General features: G+C 43.4%; 1 protein-coding gene across 2 annotated transcripts in view; it reads right to left on the bottom strand.

The window, feature by feature from the left end:
• Positions 1-10,080: 10,080 nt before the first annotated feature.
• TLCD4 (TLC domain containing 4) overlaps positions 10,081-20,299 on the bottom strand; it is a 42,353-nt gene continuing 32,134 nt past the window's right edge. For both annotated transcript variants that reach the window (XM_056844522.1, XM_056844523.1), the window contains exon 7: positions 10,081-10,403. In XM_056844522.1, coding sequence (XP_056700500.1) covers positions 10,088-10,403 — 316 coding nt within the window. In that variant the 3' untranslated portion in view covers positions 10,081-10,087. The remainder of the gene's footprint in view (positions 10,404-20,299) is intronic.

Genomic DNA, 20,299 nt, shown 5'->3' with positions numbered 1-20,299 from the left:
GCCACCGCGACCGGGTCACGATTGATCAGCGCAGAAACGAACACGGGTTACCTCAGTTCCGGCCTCGTTAGGCCCGGTCACTAGGACACGCCACGCGCGACCTCTCGCGAGAGTTCTGAGAGCCGGCCGCCAGAATCGGATCCCGGAGACCGGATTTGCGCGCGCGCGCGAGATGGGCGGAGCTCGGGCTCCAGAGGTCTGCGGGAGGAGGGGGAAGAGGAACGGTGCTTCTTGTTGCCATGGTAACGGCGGAGACGGCTTCTCTTCCTCCCACACGCGCTGGCTGCTCTTCTGAGCAAGCCAGAAGGGTCAGGATGTCGCTCCGTTGGAGAGCTGGCTGTGTTCGTGGCTCAGCTTTGGAGCCTTGTAGAAAAGGGCAAGAGTCCAGGAGCACCTTAAAGACTTAACCAAAATATTGTCGAAGGCTTTCACGGTCAGAGTTCATTGCTTCTGGTGGGTGATCCGGGCTGTGTGGCCGTGGTATTTTCTTTCCTGACGTTTCGCCAGCAGCTGTGGCCGGCATCTTCAGAGGAGTCACACTGAAGGACAGGGTCTCTCAGTGTCAAGCGTGTAAAAAGAGTAATATATAGTCAGAAAGGGGTTGGATTGAGCGGAGTCATTGTCCTGCAAAAAGTATCAAACATAATGTGCTAATCATTGTCCTGTAAGTATCGAGATAATGTGCTAATGAGGGTGTGATACTTTTTGCAGGACAATGACTCAGCTCAAACCCAACCCCTTTCTGACTATATATTACTCTTCCTACACGCTTGACACTGAGAGACACTGTCCCTTCAGTGCTACTCCTCTGAAGATGCCTGCCGCAGCTGCTGGCGAAACGTCAGGAAAGAAAATACCAAGACCACGGTCACACAGCCCGGATAACCTACAAGAAAAGGCAATGTATATGATGCCTTTGCCTAACTTAAGTAGCTTGCTTGGGCTTGAATGCACTCTAAGGTCCTCCTTATACATTAAAGGTAAAAGTCCCCTGTTCAAGCACTGGGTCATTCCTGACCCATGGGGTGACGTGCCATCCCAACGTTTACTAGGCAGACTTTGTTTACAGGGTGGTTACACAACCCTAATGTCTGCCTTATCCTATGTGTGACTGCTCCTGGCACTGCATCTGGCCTCATGCTTTTAAGAACCTGAGTTATCAAATGTAACCACCTCATGTTTGTCTGCAACTGAATATTTTCCTGTTGATGGTGCCATCATTTTAACTGCCTTCCAATGATGGTTTATATAGCAAGTACAGACATTGAGGGGACTTGTTGCTATGGCGTTTAATTGTCCCAATCCTGTTTGCCTGCCGGAGGTCTTACATTTTGGACTCAGAACATCATCTTCTATAAATGGAATGGTATTTAAAAAAAATTGATATTCGTATATGATTTCTACATATCTACATTTGCTGCTAAAAACCTGATGTATTACTTTTAGCTCTGGCTTGGCAGGTAATTTCCTTATCAATTTTCTTGTCATAAGAAGTAGCCTTCCAGCTTGCCTCAGACTCTTTACGCAAGTATAATGTGACTCTTCTCTCTATCTTGTGTGTGTAAAGTGCCATCAAGTTGCAGCCAACTTATGGAGACCCCGTAGGGCTTTCAAGGCAAGAGACTAGCAGAAGTGGTTTGCCATTTTCTTCCTCTGCGTAGCGACCCTGGAATTCCTTGTCTCTCATCCAAATACTAACCAGGGCCAGATCTGATGAGACTGGGCTAGCCTGGGCCATCCAGGTCAGGGCCTCCTATGTTACACAGCCAAAAAAAGGGGGGGGGGATTGACAGGCAATTCATGGAGATAGGTCATGATGGGTAGCCGTGTTAGTCTGTCAATAGCAGTAGAAAAAAGCAAGAGTCCAGTAGCACCTTAAAGACTAACAACATTTCTGGCAGGGTATGAGCTCACAGCTCACTTCTTCAGATGTCTCAGGAAACTCATGGATTGTGTAATGAGGCCCTCACTTACAATGGAGAATAATCCAAATGCTGCATAGTAAGGGTTTGATTGCCAGGACTCCTTACAGTCACAGAACATAGTACACAAGATCACTTTTATACTTTTAAAAAACATCACTGACAATTTGCTACCTTTTAATGGGGTCCAAATTCTGCCACTTCATTCTGCCTCGTGGAGATGCCAGCTCTGTATACACAGAAGTTTTGAACTCGGTCTTCAAAAGAAAAGTGTAGCTACGCTCTTCTCACAGCTTTGAAGCATAAGATTCAGAAGTTTCAAATGAATACCAAATTATGTCCATTATGGTAGGGTTCAGATGCATAGCACACTTGCCATTTTAATGAAAGAATTCCAAAGAGAAATACTGCATTCTTTTCCTTTTATTCTTATGTACCAGTGCCTTGAATACACATGCAACTTATTGCTTATAGACATTATTGCATATACCTCAAACAAGATCAGCCTACACAAATTTATACAAAACAACAAGGCTTTCAAATACCATCAAAGTGCAAACTCATGTATTACGCCTCTCTCACAAGCAATATGTAAGACTAATCAAGCAGATGGTCGGATCTTATTAAAATTCACAAATTGTACAGCCACCTTAAGTCTATGGAGTCAATACATCTTTCCCCATTTCTTGTGCCATTATAATTTGGGGCAACATGACCAGTGCTACTGCAGGGTTTTAGTTTACTATCGATAGATTCACAGATGCCACCTTCATTCCATCCCTGCATGGAATTTCAGTACCACCTTTATCGAACTTGTGCTATGATTTACTAAGGCCTCATATCATAGACTCTAAATTGCACTCCTTTTCCCAGCATTAATTTACAAATTAGCAGTGCTTCTGGTCTGTTGCATGGATTTTAGTTTTGTGAATTAAAAGAAAACATGTATCTTTAAACACAAGTAGTACTGCCTGATACATAGATCACTTATTTTAAAAAGCTTTTGTGAGAAACTTAAGAATGGAGTTAACACCCAAATTCATGAGGTGGTACACTGGAATCAGATTCCTGATCATGTTCAATTATACATTTCAACAGCCAGCAGCATCTGGTTCATCTGTAATACTTTGTTCTGTAAGACACAATCCCTATAGAACTTGTTTTATGCAGTTCTAACAGTTTGTTTCCTCAAAGAGAGCTATGTAACCAAGTACTTTAATGCTGGATAAGTATAGCATAGGTATGTACTACAATACAATAAAGAATTCTCAATTTGTTTTCTAACATCTCACTTCTGGATAAAAGGTACACATCATATAATAGCAGTTGGACTTTCAGCTTGGTTTTTCAGGTAATACTAGACTACTAGTGCAAATATGCTCAAATTCTTAGTTTTTCCACCAGATTTGCCTTGTAAGCTTTAAGCTTAAAAAAAACACACCAAAAATAGTTTATGGTCATTATCAATGAAGTGGGTGAAACTAGTGCAGATTTTTGTTTACAAAAAAAATCAGTAATAAAAACATGCCAAACCCAAGTAGTTAGGATATATTTTGTTGCCGCATACGTATTCTAAATTATTCATCTAAGACAATGGTTCCCAACCTATTTTTACTTGCGTACCCCTTGGCAGCCCATTTCCATAAATTGTACCCCCTCATGTTACCAAAATGTTTGTAATTAATATAGTTGCTGTTATTTCAAATTTATATGTTGTAACTGTAAATAAATAGCCCAATAATAATGCCTTTATTTTGTGCTCACACTGGAAGCCCAAGAGCTACAAACACCAAATCCAACCCAGATGCTGAATATGAAGAAAACGCACCCTCCACCAGAATGGGGGTGGGGGTGCCAAGTGTCCAAAGATGCTCTGAAAAAAACACCGTGGTGTTATCAAAACAAGCCCACCCCTGCTTCCCATTTGTCACCAATGCCAGGGGAGGAGTAGGAAACTATATCTTTGATGCCACTCTACACTCATTTCTTCCCTCCTACAAATAAACAAACAACAGTCCCCATGAAGTAGAGGGGGAATGGGAGGGGGGAAATTCACATTCCGTTTATTTTATGACTTGACAGACCATGGCCCCTTTGCTACCCCCCCCCCCCCATAAACAGAAACTCACTGAAGGCCCATTTCTGTTCTTTGGAACCCGCAACCCAATCCTTTTCCTCCAGTTAGCAAAAAGAGCACAGCCTCTCGACTATCCCCTCCCCCAATATATAACCTGCACTGGGCTGCTTTTTATTTAAAAAAATAGGGAAACATTTAGAAACATCCAGACTACGTCCCCAAGCCCAGAAAGGGGGGGTGCTCCAGAGAAGCAGGGACCAGCCCCAGCCACTTCGGCCAAGAGTCTGTTGTAGCTCTCAGGAAGTGATGAAGCAGAGCAGCCCCCTGTGGCCTTTTGGCTTTCATCTGGAAAGGGCAGCGACAATGATTGGGGAGGGGAGGGTATTCCTGGCAGGGCCATGCGAGAGCGTGATGCAGCAGAGCAGCCGGCATGCGGGCGCTTTACCTGAAGAAAGCCATGCTGCGAACAGAGCACGCTTCTCAGCCAGCAGCAGCAACGGCAGGCTTTAGATCCCACACGTGCAGTTCATGACTGAGGCGCCTGGCTTGCTGCAGTCATGAGGCACCCCAGCTGGCCTTTGGTGGGCTCGAGCAGGCGCCCTTGCACCTTCGCTCGCAGCCAGCCAACCAGGGCGCCTGAAAATCTCCTCCGCAGAGTCCAAGCAGCCGGCTCCCCCACTCCACCCCTCACTGGGTACCAGGTGAAAGAAGCCAACCACAAGGTGCGCCTGGGCTCTCCCTTTGCCACTCCGCCTTTGCCACAGCTGCATACCATCCCAGAGTGCACCGAGATCTGCTGCAGTCACCTCCTCCGGCCCGTTCTTCTATGGCATATGTGCCTTTTTCAGCCAGTACTCAATTTTTTTCACATACTCCTAAACATCCTGGGGCATACCCCTGGAGGTACGCATGACCAACGTTGGGAATCACTGCTCTAAGACATTGGTGGGCTAAATTTTAACAAAGACTGACAGGTTTCAAAGGATTGTTAATCTACCATTGTCTGAGATCAAAAGAGTTCATACTTCAGGTATACCTAACGTCTCGTCTGCCTGTACTAAGAATTTTAACTCCCCCCACCCCCACAAATCGCAATGGCAAGGACCCATTATTGAACTGCTTTCAAACTAGCCATAGTTTCAAAAAACAACTTACCGTGCAGCATGGCGATCCCAAACCAACATGGAATCATACAATTAATTGCACATTTCTTTGCATCTAAGCCACTGTTAAGATTTTCTGCTCTGCAGCAAAAGATGTTCCATATCTGGGCCATTAAACCATGCCTGGATGTTGAAAACAATTTTCATAACACTAATTTAGTCTGTTATTTCTGCAGACAGTTTAGGGGCTCAAGTGCATAGTAAAGCTAAATTGAAGTTCTTTGTTATTCAGCATTACATTAGGGATCTTTCTGATCATGATAACTCCTTCACTGGAGAGGAGCCAAACCCAACCAGGACAGAAATTCTCATGCAGTTTTGTTTTTCCTCAGCCACAAAATTCTTTCTGCTAAAACTGACAAATAAGACTGTTTCCTCAAATTTAGGCACATGCTGAAGCAACCTTTTCCTAAAGATGAAATCGAAGTTATGGCTAGAAATCAAAGAAGAACATTTCATGTGATATGCACTACCAAAATGGATACAAGATGCCCAAGAAACTTCACTCCCAATGCTTCAATTCTAACCACACTTGCTAGGCAAGAGCCACCGGATTCTGTGCAATGCTTTTGTTAGTAAACATGCTTAGAGTTGAGCTGTACAACCCATTCAGAGAACAATGGAAATTGTACCCATCATTCGGTACTGCTTAATAGTGATTTCTTCCACCAGCATATCAAAACTTCATCTTGCCAACACGGTTTCAGTTCAGACATAGATAACCACCCAATGCCATGCCCCTGGACAAAATCAGAGGTCCCCATGGCTGCTTTTCAACATGAAAGAATGTCAGGAACTATACATTTATAGTTTGACCACCAGGTTCAGAGTGGATGGGAAAGACCCATGAACATTCTAGCCACTAAGCAAGAAAAATAGGGAAATATATAATGTGAGGCTTGAAGAGGCACTTGCCAGGAAGGCTTCAGCTTCCTCTTTTTTTGTCTTCATGCCATCTCTCTTCTACTCAGAGCATGATTTCCACACACACCCTCAAGTGCACATACAAAATTTCTGCACAGGCATGTTTGTGAAGGTCAGAAAAATCATGTGGGAGGCTGAATGCAATCCAATGGACACACATTGGCCATCCTCAACCTGCAGTATAATGCTATTTTGATAGTGAATGTTTAGAGAATTGTAATATGAGAGCATTGTAAAACACATTAGATCGAAGATACACACTTCAAACTTAGGATAGGATACCAAAAGTTTACAATGGATACTGCCAGAAAGCATTCACTACCATAGGACACCAACTCCTCCATGGTATATCATATATATTTTTTTAAATCTTATGTTGAAATGAATGAAAGTACACACTGCTTTGGTTGTGATAGTAAAGCAGTTTAACAGTTTTAAATAAACAAAAGTGAGCTTCCTGATCATGCATCTTGTACGTATTTTCTGACAGCAGCCTAACATGGCACGTGTCAATTCCTTCTGCAAATAAGAAAATTGCATTAAATTCATATATATATATTATAAATTCATATAAGCTCAAATGCAAAACCTTAAAGAGCATGTTCTTTTGCTCCATGTAAGTAAAAGAAATAGGAAGAAAGACATTGGTTTATTTATATCATTCCCCAGTAATAAAAGCTGCTGATATAAAACCTCTTATGAACCAAATCCATGTAATCCAAATTAATTTGAATGCTAGATAAATAGCACTTTCAGGTATCCACTGTTTTAGGAAGAGGGTGAATCCAGGTAGGGCTTTTGCCCAGCAAGGCTTCTGATTGACTATTGGAGATTTGATTGGCTGTTCAGATTTCTTTAAATGTTCTTCAACATCATATAAACGTTTTGAACTTCCCAAGTTACAGAGAGCCATGTGGAGAGTTCTTACAGATACTGTGATTTTTCAGAAAATTATCTTCAGACCACAACCCTCACGATGTAAGTGGAAAAAAATGGAGGAAGGCTGTAGCTGCCTAATAGCCTTTTTGGATACCAGCCAGCCATACTGTATGTATGCAGGGCTATTTAAAACAGTACAACTGAAATGTTTGGAAGAGGATTTTCAGATACTGCAAAGTACTGTCAGGCTCTAGTCCAATTCAACAGTAAAGTGACTTGCAAAATATACTAATGGTGTTCTGCTATAAACATGGGATGCTACATGATACTGTGTGGACAAACTGAAAAGCACCTTCTGTCTTAACACCAACTCCCCGAAAAATCAAAAGGACACAGCCACCTGATTAGGTCTCACCCACACACTAAACCAGTATGGATACAGATACTTAAATGCCAATCCTGTTGGTGCTGCTAGTTACCAGCATACACATTTGGACTTTCCTGTTCGATGGGATCCTGCTACTTCTTTTGGTACCCACAGCTGGATTCAATTTGTAACAGTCTTTGTACCAGAAGCAAGGAAAGGAGTGGGTCTCTCAGAGAAGAATGAGCATCCTTATTGCATCCAGGTGATTGTAGTGGTGGGGATTTACCACTCTGCTATGGCTGTTGTGGAGAGAACGGGAACTGTGCCAATCTGGTTTGAGAGCAGGCCACCCGTGTTCCAGTGCTAAGCTTTAAACGATAAACCCCAAAAAGTTGTGTTGATCTTTAAAGTGTTCAATGAGCAAAACATGTCTGAACTGATAGACTTACACAGAGAATCAACCTTTTAGTTCTAAACTGAAGCGAGAGGAGCTTCAATTTTTCTGTAATGGTACAACCCCTTTCCTTGAATATTACTCTTAACACATTAGATCAGGTCACTACTTTCAAAAAACAGTTTTTAATGTAGGATGTTAACAAAAACATTCAGTTCTAGTTCAACTATGAACTCAAGGAAGCCAATCTGCAAATAGCAAATGTGTTAGAACCTGTAACAAGGCACTTCACTAAATCAGAAATGGCAAATCAAGACAAGAAGCCTAGCACCCAGTACTTGTTTGCAGAGAACAGCTATCTTATATCATGCAACAAGCCTGGACTATAAAAATGATGGGTCATTAGCAATCATTGCAATTCTACCAAGAAAAAAAACACAGAGATTTATTTTTGAATTTCCACAAGGCTTTTCCATCCCCCAATCCCCACCTCTGGGATAGAGAATTGCTGTTTGGTAAACAAATAGCTACAGGCTCGTTCGCACATTGATGTGCAGGAATTGATGACTTGGAGCTGAAAGTGTGAGCGGCCTCCACTGAAAGTACTGTGTTCAAGGGAATAGGAAAACTCTTCGGTGGCTTTTGAAATATGGCAGATCTTTCACACATGCAAGTCACTACTTATTCTGCCAGACCTTTAAGAGATAAACATGATTTGAACTGATGATGGTTTGAATTGGTTTAACTGGCATGACAAAAAGGATACTTAAAACGACAGCAGTCACTATAATCTTCAAAACCCATGAGCTATTTACCAAGATAGAGATAATTTGGAGAGCTCTGAAAAAGTGGAGACTCTACATGTTTTAGTAACACTTTCTTTACGCCTATATTATCTAGTAGCCACAGGCTATTATCTGTTTTATGAATAATCTCTTGTATAAGGTTTGCTAAGAAAGCAGCAATAGGCCAATATACAATAGGAACATGAAGCCTGTTCAAAAATAAGAAGTCAAAATAGCCTGTTCTCTACAGTCAAAAATAAGGTCAAAATAGCCTGTTCTCTATAGCCTGTTTCTGCATATTTGCATCACAAACATAAAAATGAACACTACATTAGCAGCAAATTATGACATACGATATTAAAAAACCTTAAACACTAACACAGGTGAATATTTGATTGTTTGAGAAACAATTCAAGAATTCAGAAAGATAATCTGGAAGCCATAGAAGAGAATTTGTGTACAATTAATGCAACCATGTTTTTCAATAATTTTTTTCATTACAAATGTTTCCTTTTAGTCAGTCTTCATCAGCACATTTCTGTTAAAAGTTGAGCGACTTTGAAGAATAGTTGTTTCTTATAATAGCAATTAATGTATGAGCTTTGTAGAAGTTAAAAAGAATGAAAGAAATGTGTGTTTTTAAAAAAATAGTATTTGTATCAATGAACTATGTTTTCTAGCATGTTTTAAAATGAAAACTGATTGTGATTAGTAAAACATTAAATTTTGTTTGACAAGCTCAGCTGCTATTCTGATACCAATTTACATTCCAAAATTATTAAAGTTTTCTCATTAAGCGACACACCATAAAAATGTCTTGGTTACACTAAAAACATATGCAGGTCCCAACAGCCATGACTTAGAAGTGACCCTGGAGTAAGAATTTGCTTTTATCTCCATACAGCATACCGTGCTAACATGTGATGGAATTCAGATTTTTTTAAAAGGATGGAAAGAGCAGTTTATCCACAGCTGAATATAATGAGTTGAAAAAGAAAAAGAAACCCCAAATTCTAATTTAGATCAGTTTATGTAAAATTCTTCCTTAAATCCCAAAAAGTTGTATCCATGTATGTAAGGCAGCAGAAAATGCAGTAAAAGATGACAGATTCAAAGCAAAATACTTGCAAAAATGTAAAAAAAGTTGTCAAAACAGGAAACCTCAATTATGAACACCAAATACTGAGAAAGCAGAGACACATGCCAGGAAAGTTGTCATATTAACAGAACGTAAACTAGAGATCCTGACATTCACAGACATTAAAAACACATTAGTCAAAGAAACCTGAGTGAAAATTCTTAGGAACGTAGTGCTAGAAGAGCTTCTTCCTTTACAGGTTCATTTGTGATTAGAATATGCTGCCAAGGTATATTCAACATGTCTTTGTTTCCCATTCCACCAAATGTTAAGTCTTTAAATGACGTGGCCCTGGGTGCCCAGACAGCTGGGCAAGGGAAAGGCTAAATTTAAACAGAGGTAATACCTTCTTTCCATAAGAAGAACTTTTTATGGCAAAAGTGTGCATTGTTCTTTCGATGAAACAAAAATGCTGTTAAGAGGTGTTTTTTAAGTCTTTTAGTCAGATTTTCCATTCTTATGAGCTTTGACTTCTCCTTGTCCAATAAGACAAACAACTTTGTAACATCCCTTTGTAATTTTGACCATCCACATTAAGTTCATGACATCCAACACAATGCTGGAGATAAACCAGGCGCTTTGAGCTGCAAATCCTAATCTGTGGAAAGCTTCTGTTCCATACTCAAAAGCAACATGGCTATAGTAAACTGGCATTACTACGATCCTTGCCAGGAAGAACACGACTGTCATGAGTACTCCATTGATAATGTTGCCTTTTGAAGACTTGGAATACCCCAACACTTCAAAAAACCACCTATGAGAGAAAAAGATATTCACACAAATCAAATCAAGTAGGTAGCATGCTTGTCATATTTGTTCTTTGCAAGTAGTAAACACAAATTGGGATCTGGGAATACATCCGCTATACTAACATCCTGTTTATGAATTTCTGCCTTTTATAAATATTTTATTTCTAAACACTTTCTAAAAAACAACCAAAAGTTTCAAATAATTCTTCTCTAAACATATGAAGTTTTTTTTCTAATGGTATATCGTTTTCATTTTGACTGTATTGTGTGACATACATAGCAAATGTGGTAATGTTGCTTACTGCATTCGGGCATTTTGTAACTACTCTGCATTCTTGATAAGCCACAGTTTAATTAAATATTGGCTTAGAGTGATGACTTAACAAACAGGTTGTTCCAGAAACTGAACTGGAATTTTAAACCATGGTTTATACTTGGTTTGTTAACTGTGGCTTGTCTTGCACTAATTTCAGTTTGTTATGTTTGAATGCAGAAATACTGGATTATTAAATTGCACTAATCCTTTTACTGTGCAATCTTAAACAGAATTACATCCTTCTAAATCTACTGAAGTCAATACATGTTAGTATGGTAAACAGTATGGAGAGTAAATTCTTACACCAGTGTTTCTTCTCTGTCCTGGCTATTGCATACTAATGGGATAGTGTGGGGCGTAACTCTGCATAGAATTGCACTGTTAGCCTCCTGCTCAAAGAGAAGAAAGCATAGGCCAACTGAAAGCCCTGCAATTCCAGCTGCATGGTGCCTTTAAAGGACATTCTGTCTCTCTAGCTACACCCCCTCTCTGCTAGCTGATTGCCCACCAAGCATTCAGGCATCATACTAAACTATGGCTCAGGAACCATTTGATCAAACCCCAGTAAATTAAAACATCTAAATATAGACAGTCCAACAAGGCAGGTTTTGTTAGTTTGCACCAGCCTAAGAGTTTAGCCAGTTTATTAACCACAGTTTATACCAACTGTGATTTGCTGTGTCATCTGAATTCACAAACCACATTTTGTTCAGTAATATTACTCCTAATGGCTGCCAGGCCACAGAGATGAGAGAACAGGGAAAATGTCTCCCCTGCTATGATACATAGAGGAAACATGAAGCAGACAAACCAAGCTTACTCACAAACCAGAAATATATTACTTACATCTGGTAGACAAACCACAGTTTGTTGCACATACCACAGTTTAAACAAACCATGGTTTATTGTTTTGTCTAAATACAACCTTAAATAACATGGTCAAATAATGCAATTTTTATTCTTATAACTGGATGTTCTTGATTTTGGCTGGCAGACTGAAATGAATAGAATCTTAGCAATACATTTTGAATTTAAACAAGATGTTGTGAAAGTCTCTGACCCAAATGAAATTACAAAGAGATCAATATTGCTCCATTTCAGCTTGCAAAAAAGTGCTGGAAAGCAAAATGATCCCATTCCATGTAAATGCTATCAATCCTGTAGCTTTCCTCCCATCAGTCATTTTCCTAAATGGCACAAAGCAAATAGACTTACATGATGGGGCTGGCATTGTTACTGCACTCTTGTGGTTCAACTCGACACCACATTGGTGAAGTAGGAATATGCTTTTCTCTCTCCTCCCCCACTCCCGCCATACATGCATTCAATCCCAATACTGGCACTGGCCTGATTTTCCTATATGATACTCTCTCTCTCACCTGCCCTCTGCATTTTTACAGCTAGAGCAACATGGGATTGATCTATGGGAAAACAGCAACTGTGCTTTTTTGTAATTGACCAATTTAACACAGAAGGGAAGCATGATGATACTAAAGTTTCTGGTAGGATCTGTCCTCAGGCTCAGCTCGGAGGGTATATGCTACTGGTAAATGCAAGTGGGACTCTATGGTAGAGTACACTATGACTTCCTTAAGATCTTTGAGAAAGCGAAGCAGTTACACCACCAATTTACATTGCAGGCAGTGTTTTAAATTGATGATGCAAAGTAATGCTGACAAGCTAGCCTGCTATAACAACATCCTGCATTGCTATTCCATATCAGATGACACCCAGGCTGTCCCCATAGCAGGAACCAACGTTCGCGATTGGGTGTTCACACGTGATGCTGCATCAGACAGGCAAACAATCTCCCAGTCCAAATTCTCACCATGTTATAAACAGTTTAAAAGGGATCATGTCAGAGCATCATACTTGGTCAGTATCCCCTTTCATAATCTCAGAATAGCTTTTACCTCCCTCCGATTTCAAACCATGCCAACAGCTTGGATAGCTGGACTTTACTCCCGAACACCATGGGCCTCTCGCCTATGTATTTGTGGAGCCGCACCAGAGGACCTAACTCATTACACCTTATTCTGTCCTCTTTACAAACAGCCCATACTTAAATTCCTCGGAGTGATTTTAAAGGGCCTAAATCTTTCACCAGATTCAGAGAAGCTGCTCTTTCTCCTATCAGATGCCAATCCTGATGTTACCTACAAAGTGTCACTCTTTGCTTTAGCAGCTAAGAAAATCCGAGCTAAAGCTGTTTCTAATCAGGGAGCGTAAAACAGAGTTGCACTTACCTGTAACTGCTGTTCATTGACATCTTCGGTGCAGCCCCACATATGGGACTGCGCCTGTGCGCAGGCCTGCCGCCGGAACTTTTTTACTAGCCTTAAACCTCAAAGTGGGGATGCCCCTCCCCTTGTAAGGCGGAACTGGCCTTCACGCCGAAACCCCCGCATGCTCCTGGGCGCGGCATCCCCTTCCTCCTCAGTTCCTCACCCGCCGCCAACCAATACATATGATAGAGCAACCGGTAGTCATGCCCCGTACAAGCGAAACTACAGACCCAACAGATCAGGGAAAGCTGTAAACGTGGAGCCAATAAAAAACTCCTCTTGTCTGAATAAACTGTCCCCTTTATTAATTTTCCTTTTTTTTTTTTTTTTAGGTTGACAGCGGGGTCAGAGGGAGGGATGTGTGTCTGCACCGAAGACGTCAATGAACAGCAGTTACAGGTAAGTGCAACTCTGTTTTCATCTTCTGTCTTCGGTGCAGCCCCACATGTGGGAAATTAGGAAGCTTACCCATCAGGAGGTGGGCGTCGATCTAGGAGAACAACGTCTGACGCACTGCTCTGCCCACATCCGCATCTCTTCTGGCTTGCAGGTCCAGTGCATAGTGCCTGACAAACGTGTCTTCACATGCCCAGGTCACCGCCTTACAGATGTCAATGATCGGGACCCTTCTGTGGAAAGCAGCGGAAGAGCCCTGCGCCCTAGCGGAATGGGCTCTAATCTCCAGTGGACATGTTACTCCTGCCTGCTTATAAACGATTCTAATTGCAGAAACTACCCATCGAGCTATGGACTGGGATGATGCGGCTTTGCCCTTCTTGGGACCTTGGTAACAAATAAAGAGTGAATTTGATTTTCTAAAGAGTTTGGTCCTATCAATGTAGTAAAGTATGGCCCTCTTGAGGTCTAAGGTGTGGAGGGTCTTCTCTGCCCGAGAAGTTGGGTGTGGGAAGAAAACTGGTAGGACCAGGTCCTGGGCCATATGAAAACTAGAGGTTACTTTAGATCTGAAGCTAATACTGGGGTGTAGCACCACTTTCTCATTATATATTCTGAGAAAAGGGCTGTCAATTCTTAGAGCCGCTAGTTCCCCTACACGTCTAGTAGACGTAACTGCGATGAGGAATGCCACCTTGGCCGAGAGGAATGACATCTGTGCATGAGCTAACGGCTCAAAAGGGTAAAGCATGAGTTTTGCCAATACCGTGGAAAGGGACCACTGAGGTGTCAGTTTGGGAACGGGGGGGAAACAAGTTACTGAGTCCTTTTAGGAAACGTTTAGAAAGAGGGTGTGAGAAAAGCGTGTAACCCTCAATCTTATCATGAAAGGCGGAAAGGGCAGCTAGATGCACCCGCACAGAAGATACCATGAGTCCTGTCTTGGTCAGGTCCAGGAGGTAGTCTAGAACTCTGGGGAGTGGGCATATAAAGGGGGACATACCCTTGGATCTGGCCCATCTATCAAACCTGTCCCATTTCCTATCATACTAATAGCGGGTAGAGGGTCTCCTGGCCTGAAGTATCACCTCTCTCACTGGGGAGGACAAACCTACTGTTGGTTGGGTAGAATCCTCCATGCTGCAAGATGCAGCCTGCCCACATCATGGTGAATTAGGTCCCCCCAGCGTAACAGCCCCGGGTGGTTGGGGAACGAAATGTGACCCCCCTGTGCCAGAGATACCAGTTCCGTGAACCAGATCTGGCGTGGCCACCTGGGGGCGATCAGGATACATGAAGTGTTGTCTGTTCTGATCTTCCCCAACACTCTTGCTAAGAGGGGAAACGGGGGGGGGGGAAGCATAGAACAGACCGTCCGACCATTTGATTTGAAACACATCTCCCAGGGACATCTGATCGTTCCCTGCTAGAGAGCAAAAACTGTCCGCTTTCTTGTTGAGTCTGGTGGCGAACAGATCTACCTGAGGGACCCCCCCACTCCCTGAATATAGGTTGCAGGAAGTGGTCTTGTATCTCCCACTCGTGATTCGTGAGGAATTCCCTGCTGAGGGAATCTGCCCAGGTATTATGTATTCCTGCTATGTGAATACCCTGCAAGTAAATGTTGTTCGAGATGGCCACCTGCAAAACTCTCTGAGACTCTTTGCATAGAGGGATGGATCCCGTGCCCCCCTGTTTGTTTATGTAGAACACCATACAGGTATTGTCTGATTGAAGGAGAGTCCTGGAGCCCTGCAGGATATCTGCAAAGGAAGTAAGTGCATAACGTACTGCCCTTAATTCCAGCATGTTAATGTGCAGGGATGTTTCATAGGTACTCCATCTCCCTTGGACTGATTGATTACCACAATGACCTCCCCAGCCCTCCATGGAGGCGTTGGTGGTGAGGGTAAAATCAGGAGACCAGCACCCGAAAGGCATGCCTTTCAGTAAGTTGATGTCCGAAAGCCACCATTGAAGGGATCTGAGAACCCCTCTCGGGATGGACAGTCTGTGCATTCGGCAGTGACGCTTAATGTCATGTGTTCTAACAAACCAGTTCTGGAGCTTTCTCATCTGTAACCTGGCAAAAGGGGTAACAGCTGTGGGGTAATAGCCTCTGGATAGAGACCACCGGTTGGTGTCTACATAGGGCTGTTGATTCGGTTCGGCCCGAACTGAAAATCAGCCGAATTTCCCTTGATTCGGTGGTTTTTAGTTCGGGACGAACCGAACTAAAAAATGGCGGGCAGCCGGGGGGGGGCCGAATTCAGCGAGTTCGAGAGTTCACGAATAAATCCGGCAAATTCAGCTGTCAGTAAGCAGCATAACCTTCAGTAAGCAGCATTCTCCTCCCCCGGCCAATCGGTGGCCAAGCTGGGTCTTCTTCTAGCCAATCAGTCAGGATTGAGTACTGGAGGAATCAGCTGATGTGCGGCCCGGCCGGTGAGAGAGAGAGAGAGGGAAATCTTCGTGTGTGTGTGCGGGGGTGCTTGTGCACATTCGCTCCTTTCCGTGGCTGCAGGGGGCGCATTTTTGGGGGTACAAACCCCAAACTTTCAGGGGATATTCAGACAAGCCTTCTTAAGAGACCACCCAAGTTTTGTAAACATTGGGTCAAGGGGTCCCGAGATATGGGCTCCCCCCTTTTTCTTTCCATGGCTGCAGGGGGTGCATTTTTGGGTGTGCCGACCCCAAACTTTCAGCGGAGCATCAGACAAGGCTTCTTAAGAGACCCCCCAGGTTTTGTAAACATTGGGTCAGGGGGTCCCGAGATATGGGCTCCACCCCTTTTTCCTCTCCCCCCTTTTCCATTTCCGTGGCTGCAGGGGGTGCTTTTTTGGGGGTGCAGCCCCCAAACTTTTATCATAGCTTCAGACAATCCTTCTTAAGAGACCACCCAAGTTTTGTAAAGATGGGTTCAGTGGGGGCAGAAATATCGGCTCCCCCTTTTCTCTTTCCGTGGCGGCAGGGGGCGCATTTTTGGGTGTGCCGATCCCAAACTTTCAGCGGAGCTTCAGACAAGGCTTCATAAGAGACCACCCAAGTTTTGTAAACATTGGGTCAGGGCCCCCCGAGATATGGGCTTTCCCCTTTTCCCTATTGGGATGAATGGATCACCCTCGAGAGATGCATACATATGGATCTCATATTGGATACAAATGGAATCATATTGGATTACCCAGCCTCCCAGCCGCTCCTGATGGAACAGAAGACAGCCACAGTAAGACCCCTTTGGGGGCTTTAATCTGTAATTTTTCTTTTCTCTCTGTGTGTGTGGGAGGGGGAAAGCAGAGTCTGTGTGTGTGTGGGAAGGGAGCAGTTTCTGTGGGTGGGGGGGGAAGCCAAAGGGGGCTTTTGCCGGTTCTGCCTGGGGTGTGTGTTCCCCCTCCAGTCTCTCTCTCCCTGGTTTGAGGGGGGGCTTCATTTTTATGTCTTCAGGTTTTCCCTCATTCATAAGATCAGTTAGGTTATTCTGATGCTTGCTCAAAACTGGTTTTCAAATGGTGACTTAAAGAATGCATCTGCCTGGTCCCAAGTCCAATGCAAAAGGAAAAATTCCACCCCCTCCTGCTCATTATGCATAGCTAGCTGCCTCTGTCCCTTTCCATGGTTTGCAAACTCCCAGGTGTCAAGTGTTGCTTTGCACTGTTGCAAAGGTGCTTGTGTTGCTTTGCACTGTTGCATTGCGTGCTTGTGTTGCTTTGCAGTTGTATTGTGTTGCTTTGCACTATTGCATTGCGTGCTTGTGTTGCTTTGCAGTTGTATTGTTTTGCAAAATTCTTCACACCTGCCCCGCCCTTTGCATGTTTGCAAAGCTCTGATGATGATGCTGGAATCTGTCACGGTGAGGCTGGAATGATGGAGTGACTCCTAGTGATTTTGCTGTCTGACGGTCTTTCTTGATGTTTGTTAGGAACTCCGTAGTGTTGGCTGCAAACAACGTGTCACCCTCAAACGGAAGCTCTTTGACCTGGGATCTGGTATCCATGGGCAGTGCCGTGGTGCGTAGCCAGGAGTGGCGTCTCAGAGTGATGGCAGATGCCACGGTCCTGGCTGCAATTTCAGCTGCATGCTTTCCCACATTGATTTCCTGTTTGGACAAGCGAGTAGCTTCTGATTGAATGAGTTTTAGGGCAGACCTTGACTCATCAGGGAGCAGCTCAATATGGGGGGCGGCTTTCTCCCACAGGAACAATTGATAGCCCCCCATACTCGTCTGGTAGTTGGCGATTCTAAAATTTAGAGCAGCTGAGGTGTAGATCCTCCTGCCCAATTGATCCAGACGTCTACTCTCTTTGTCTGCAGGGGTGGAGTGCTGACCCTGTCTTTGTCTGGCTTGCATCTCCCCCGTGACAATAGAGGATGGGGGCGGATGCACCATCAGGAATTCTGCCGATTCCGGTTTGACCCTATAAAGGTTCTTAATCTTTTTGGAAGAAGGTGGGATGGAAGCTGGTTTCTTCCAGACAGACCTTGTGACCTCAGCTAGCCCCTCTAGAATTGGAAAAGCGGCGATACTTGGGGAGTCTGGGTAAAGGCAGCTGAGGATCTTATCCTTTGGTTTATTGTCCGAGGTGGAAATATTGATGTCTAAAGCCTCTGCCATCCTTATCATCTGTCCAGTTCTCAACTTCAGATCCTCAGAGGGGGACACTGCTTCTGTATCACCTACTAGTTCTTCCGGGGATGGCTCAGAAATCCCTTCTGAACTTTCAACCGACTCTCTGGTCTCAGAATCTTCAGGGTCAGAGTCTATCCTAGGGCTCCTCTGGGTTAAAGGAGTGAAGGGTGATGGAAGCTGTGGTGTCTGTAGGACCACAGGTTTCCCTTGAATATTGAGCTGACTAAATCTACAGAACTCTATCCAGGCCCTTACCAACTCAGGCAAAATAGTTGGTTGAGTAGAGGAAGTGGACGGTTGAGGATTCTTTCTTGGATTTGGTGGGGTGGGATCCGAAAGGATCGGATCCGGAGAGTTCGGATCCATAGGAGTCGGATCCGAAAGGGTCGGATCCGACAGCAATAACGGGTCGTCCAGCGGGTCTATCTCGATATCCGAGAAGCATTGTAGAGGGGAGTCCGAGTGAAAGGAGGGTGTCCTCGGTACCTGTGGAAGTAACGGATGGGAAGGTCTTGGATCCGGGGTCTTCCGAGCCGGGGTGGTTGACTTGGTGGAGGGACTGGATCCGAAGTGCTTTTCCTTATGTTTGGTTTTGTGTTTGCGCTTCTTAGCCACATGGGTCAGATCCGACTGGGAGGTCAGATCCGAGGATTTCGGATCCGAGCTGGATCCGGGAGTTGGTTCGGAGCGGACGTACCGCGTATCTCCGGGTGTCCTGGAACCGGCTGACGGGGAAGGAGCTGTCAGGGCCTTTCTCCATAGTTCTGCATTCAGGCGATTAGCGCGGGCGTTTCGAGCCCGTGTGGAGAAGCCTTGGCAGATTGCGCATTTTGACACTTTATGCCCCTCGCCCAGGCAAATTAGACACAGCTCGTGCTGGTCCGAGTGCGGAATTTTTGTGGCGCACTTAGGGCACAACTTGAAAGGGATTTTCGGGGCCATCACGGCCCTCAGCACGCGGCTGAGGGGACCGAGGCACAGAGGACTTCTTCTCTCTGGCCTTATCCTCTCGAATGTGTAGATCTGAAGCGGGCTGGCTAGGCGGACCTAAGCAACAGTTTCGGATAAGAAAAGACTCACAGTCGAAAAAATCTTGAAGAAAATTTGAGGAGAAAGCGAAGAAAACACTCAGTTCTTGGCGGCGGCAAAGAAGGAACTGAGGAGGGAGAGGATGCCCTCCCCAGGAGCATGCGGGGGTTTCGGCGCAAAGGCCTGTCCCGCCTGTCATGGGGAAGGGCATCCCCACTTTGAGTTTTTTTTTTAGATATTTTTATTGACTTTTAGAATTATCTGGGGATACAGGAAAGGAAAAAGGGTAAGGGAGGTGTAAAGAAAATACGTTTGTTAACCCCTAACATAGTTTGCTTAGTCATCATTTTTTAACATATTGTATTTAATCACCAAAATCATTTTCATAACATTTAAAAGAATCTATTACTGTTTTCTAATCTTAATAAATTCCTTAAAAAAAGAAAGAAAAAAGATTGATTGTTTATCTTTATTCAAGTTTTGGATATGTGGTTGAAGTACTTCTGTTAGATATTCTCGTTTTTTTGATAGGTTATATATAATCATAAGCTTTATTTTCATAATAAAGGATTTTTTAATTATTTTTTAGTTTTAATATATTCATAGAAAATTTGCCATTTGTCTTTGTTTGATTTTTGAGTGTCTGACTGTAGTAGCTCTGTTAGATGTGCCATTGTTATAAATTCATATGCTTTGTCGATCCAAAGTTTGATTTTCAGTATTTTTTCTGTTTTCCACATTGATGCTAGAACTATTCTTGCCGCCGTTGTTAGATATTTTAATATAATCTGATGATCTTTGCTGTATTTGTCTGGTACATTGCTTAAAAGAAAAAATTTAGGATCATATACAATAGGTTGACCAATTATAATTTCTATATCCTTAGGAATTTTTTTCCAATATTTTTGAATTAATGTGCACGTCCACCAACAGTGATAGAAAGTGCCTTTTGCTTTCCCGCATTTCCAGCACAAACCGGATGCTGAACTGTTCATATTTTGAATATCACTCGGTGTAATGTACCATCTATGTAGCATTTTGAGCCAGTTTTCTTGAATTCCTTGGCTGAGAGTAAATTTGAGATTTCCCCGGAATAGCTGTTCCCATTCATCCCCCACTTTGAGGTTTAAGGCTAGTAAAAAAGTTATGGCAGCAGGCCTGCGCACAGGCGCAGTCCCACATGTGGGGCTGCACCGAAGACGGAAGATGAACATATTTAAATACTAGTTTCTTGTGGGTCAGATTGTTTTA

The sequence above is a fragment of the Euleptes europaea genome, chromosome 2, assembly GCF_029931775.1.
Source record: "Euleptes europaea isolate rEulEur1 chromosome 2, rEulEur1.hap1, whole genome shotgun sequence".
Lineage (NCBI taxonomy): Eukaryota > Metazoa > Chordata > Lepidosauria > Squamata > Sphaerodactylidae > Euleptes > Euleptes europaea.
The sequence above is the reverse complement of the archived record's forward strand: the minus strand, read 5'-3'. Positions and strand labels throughout refer to the sequence as shown.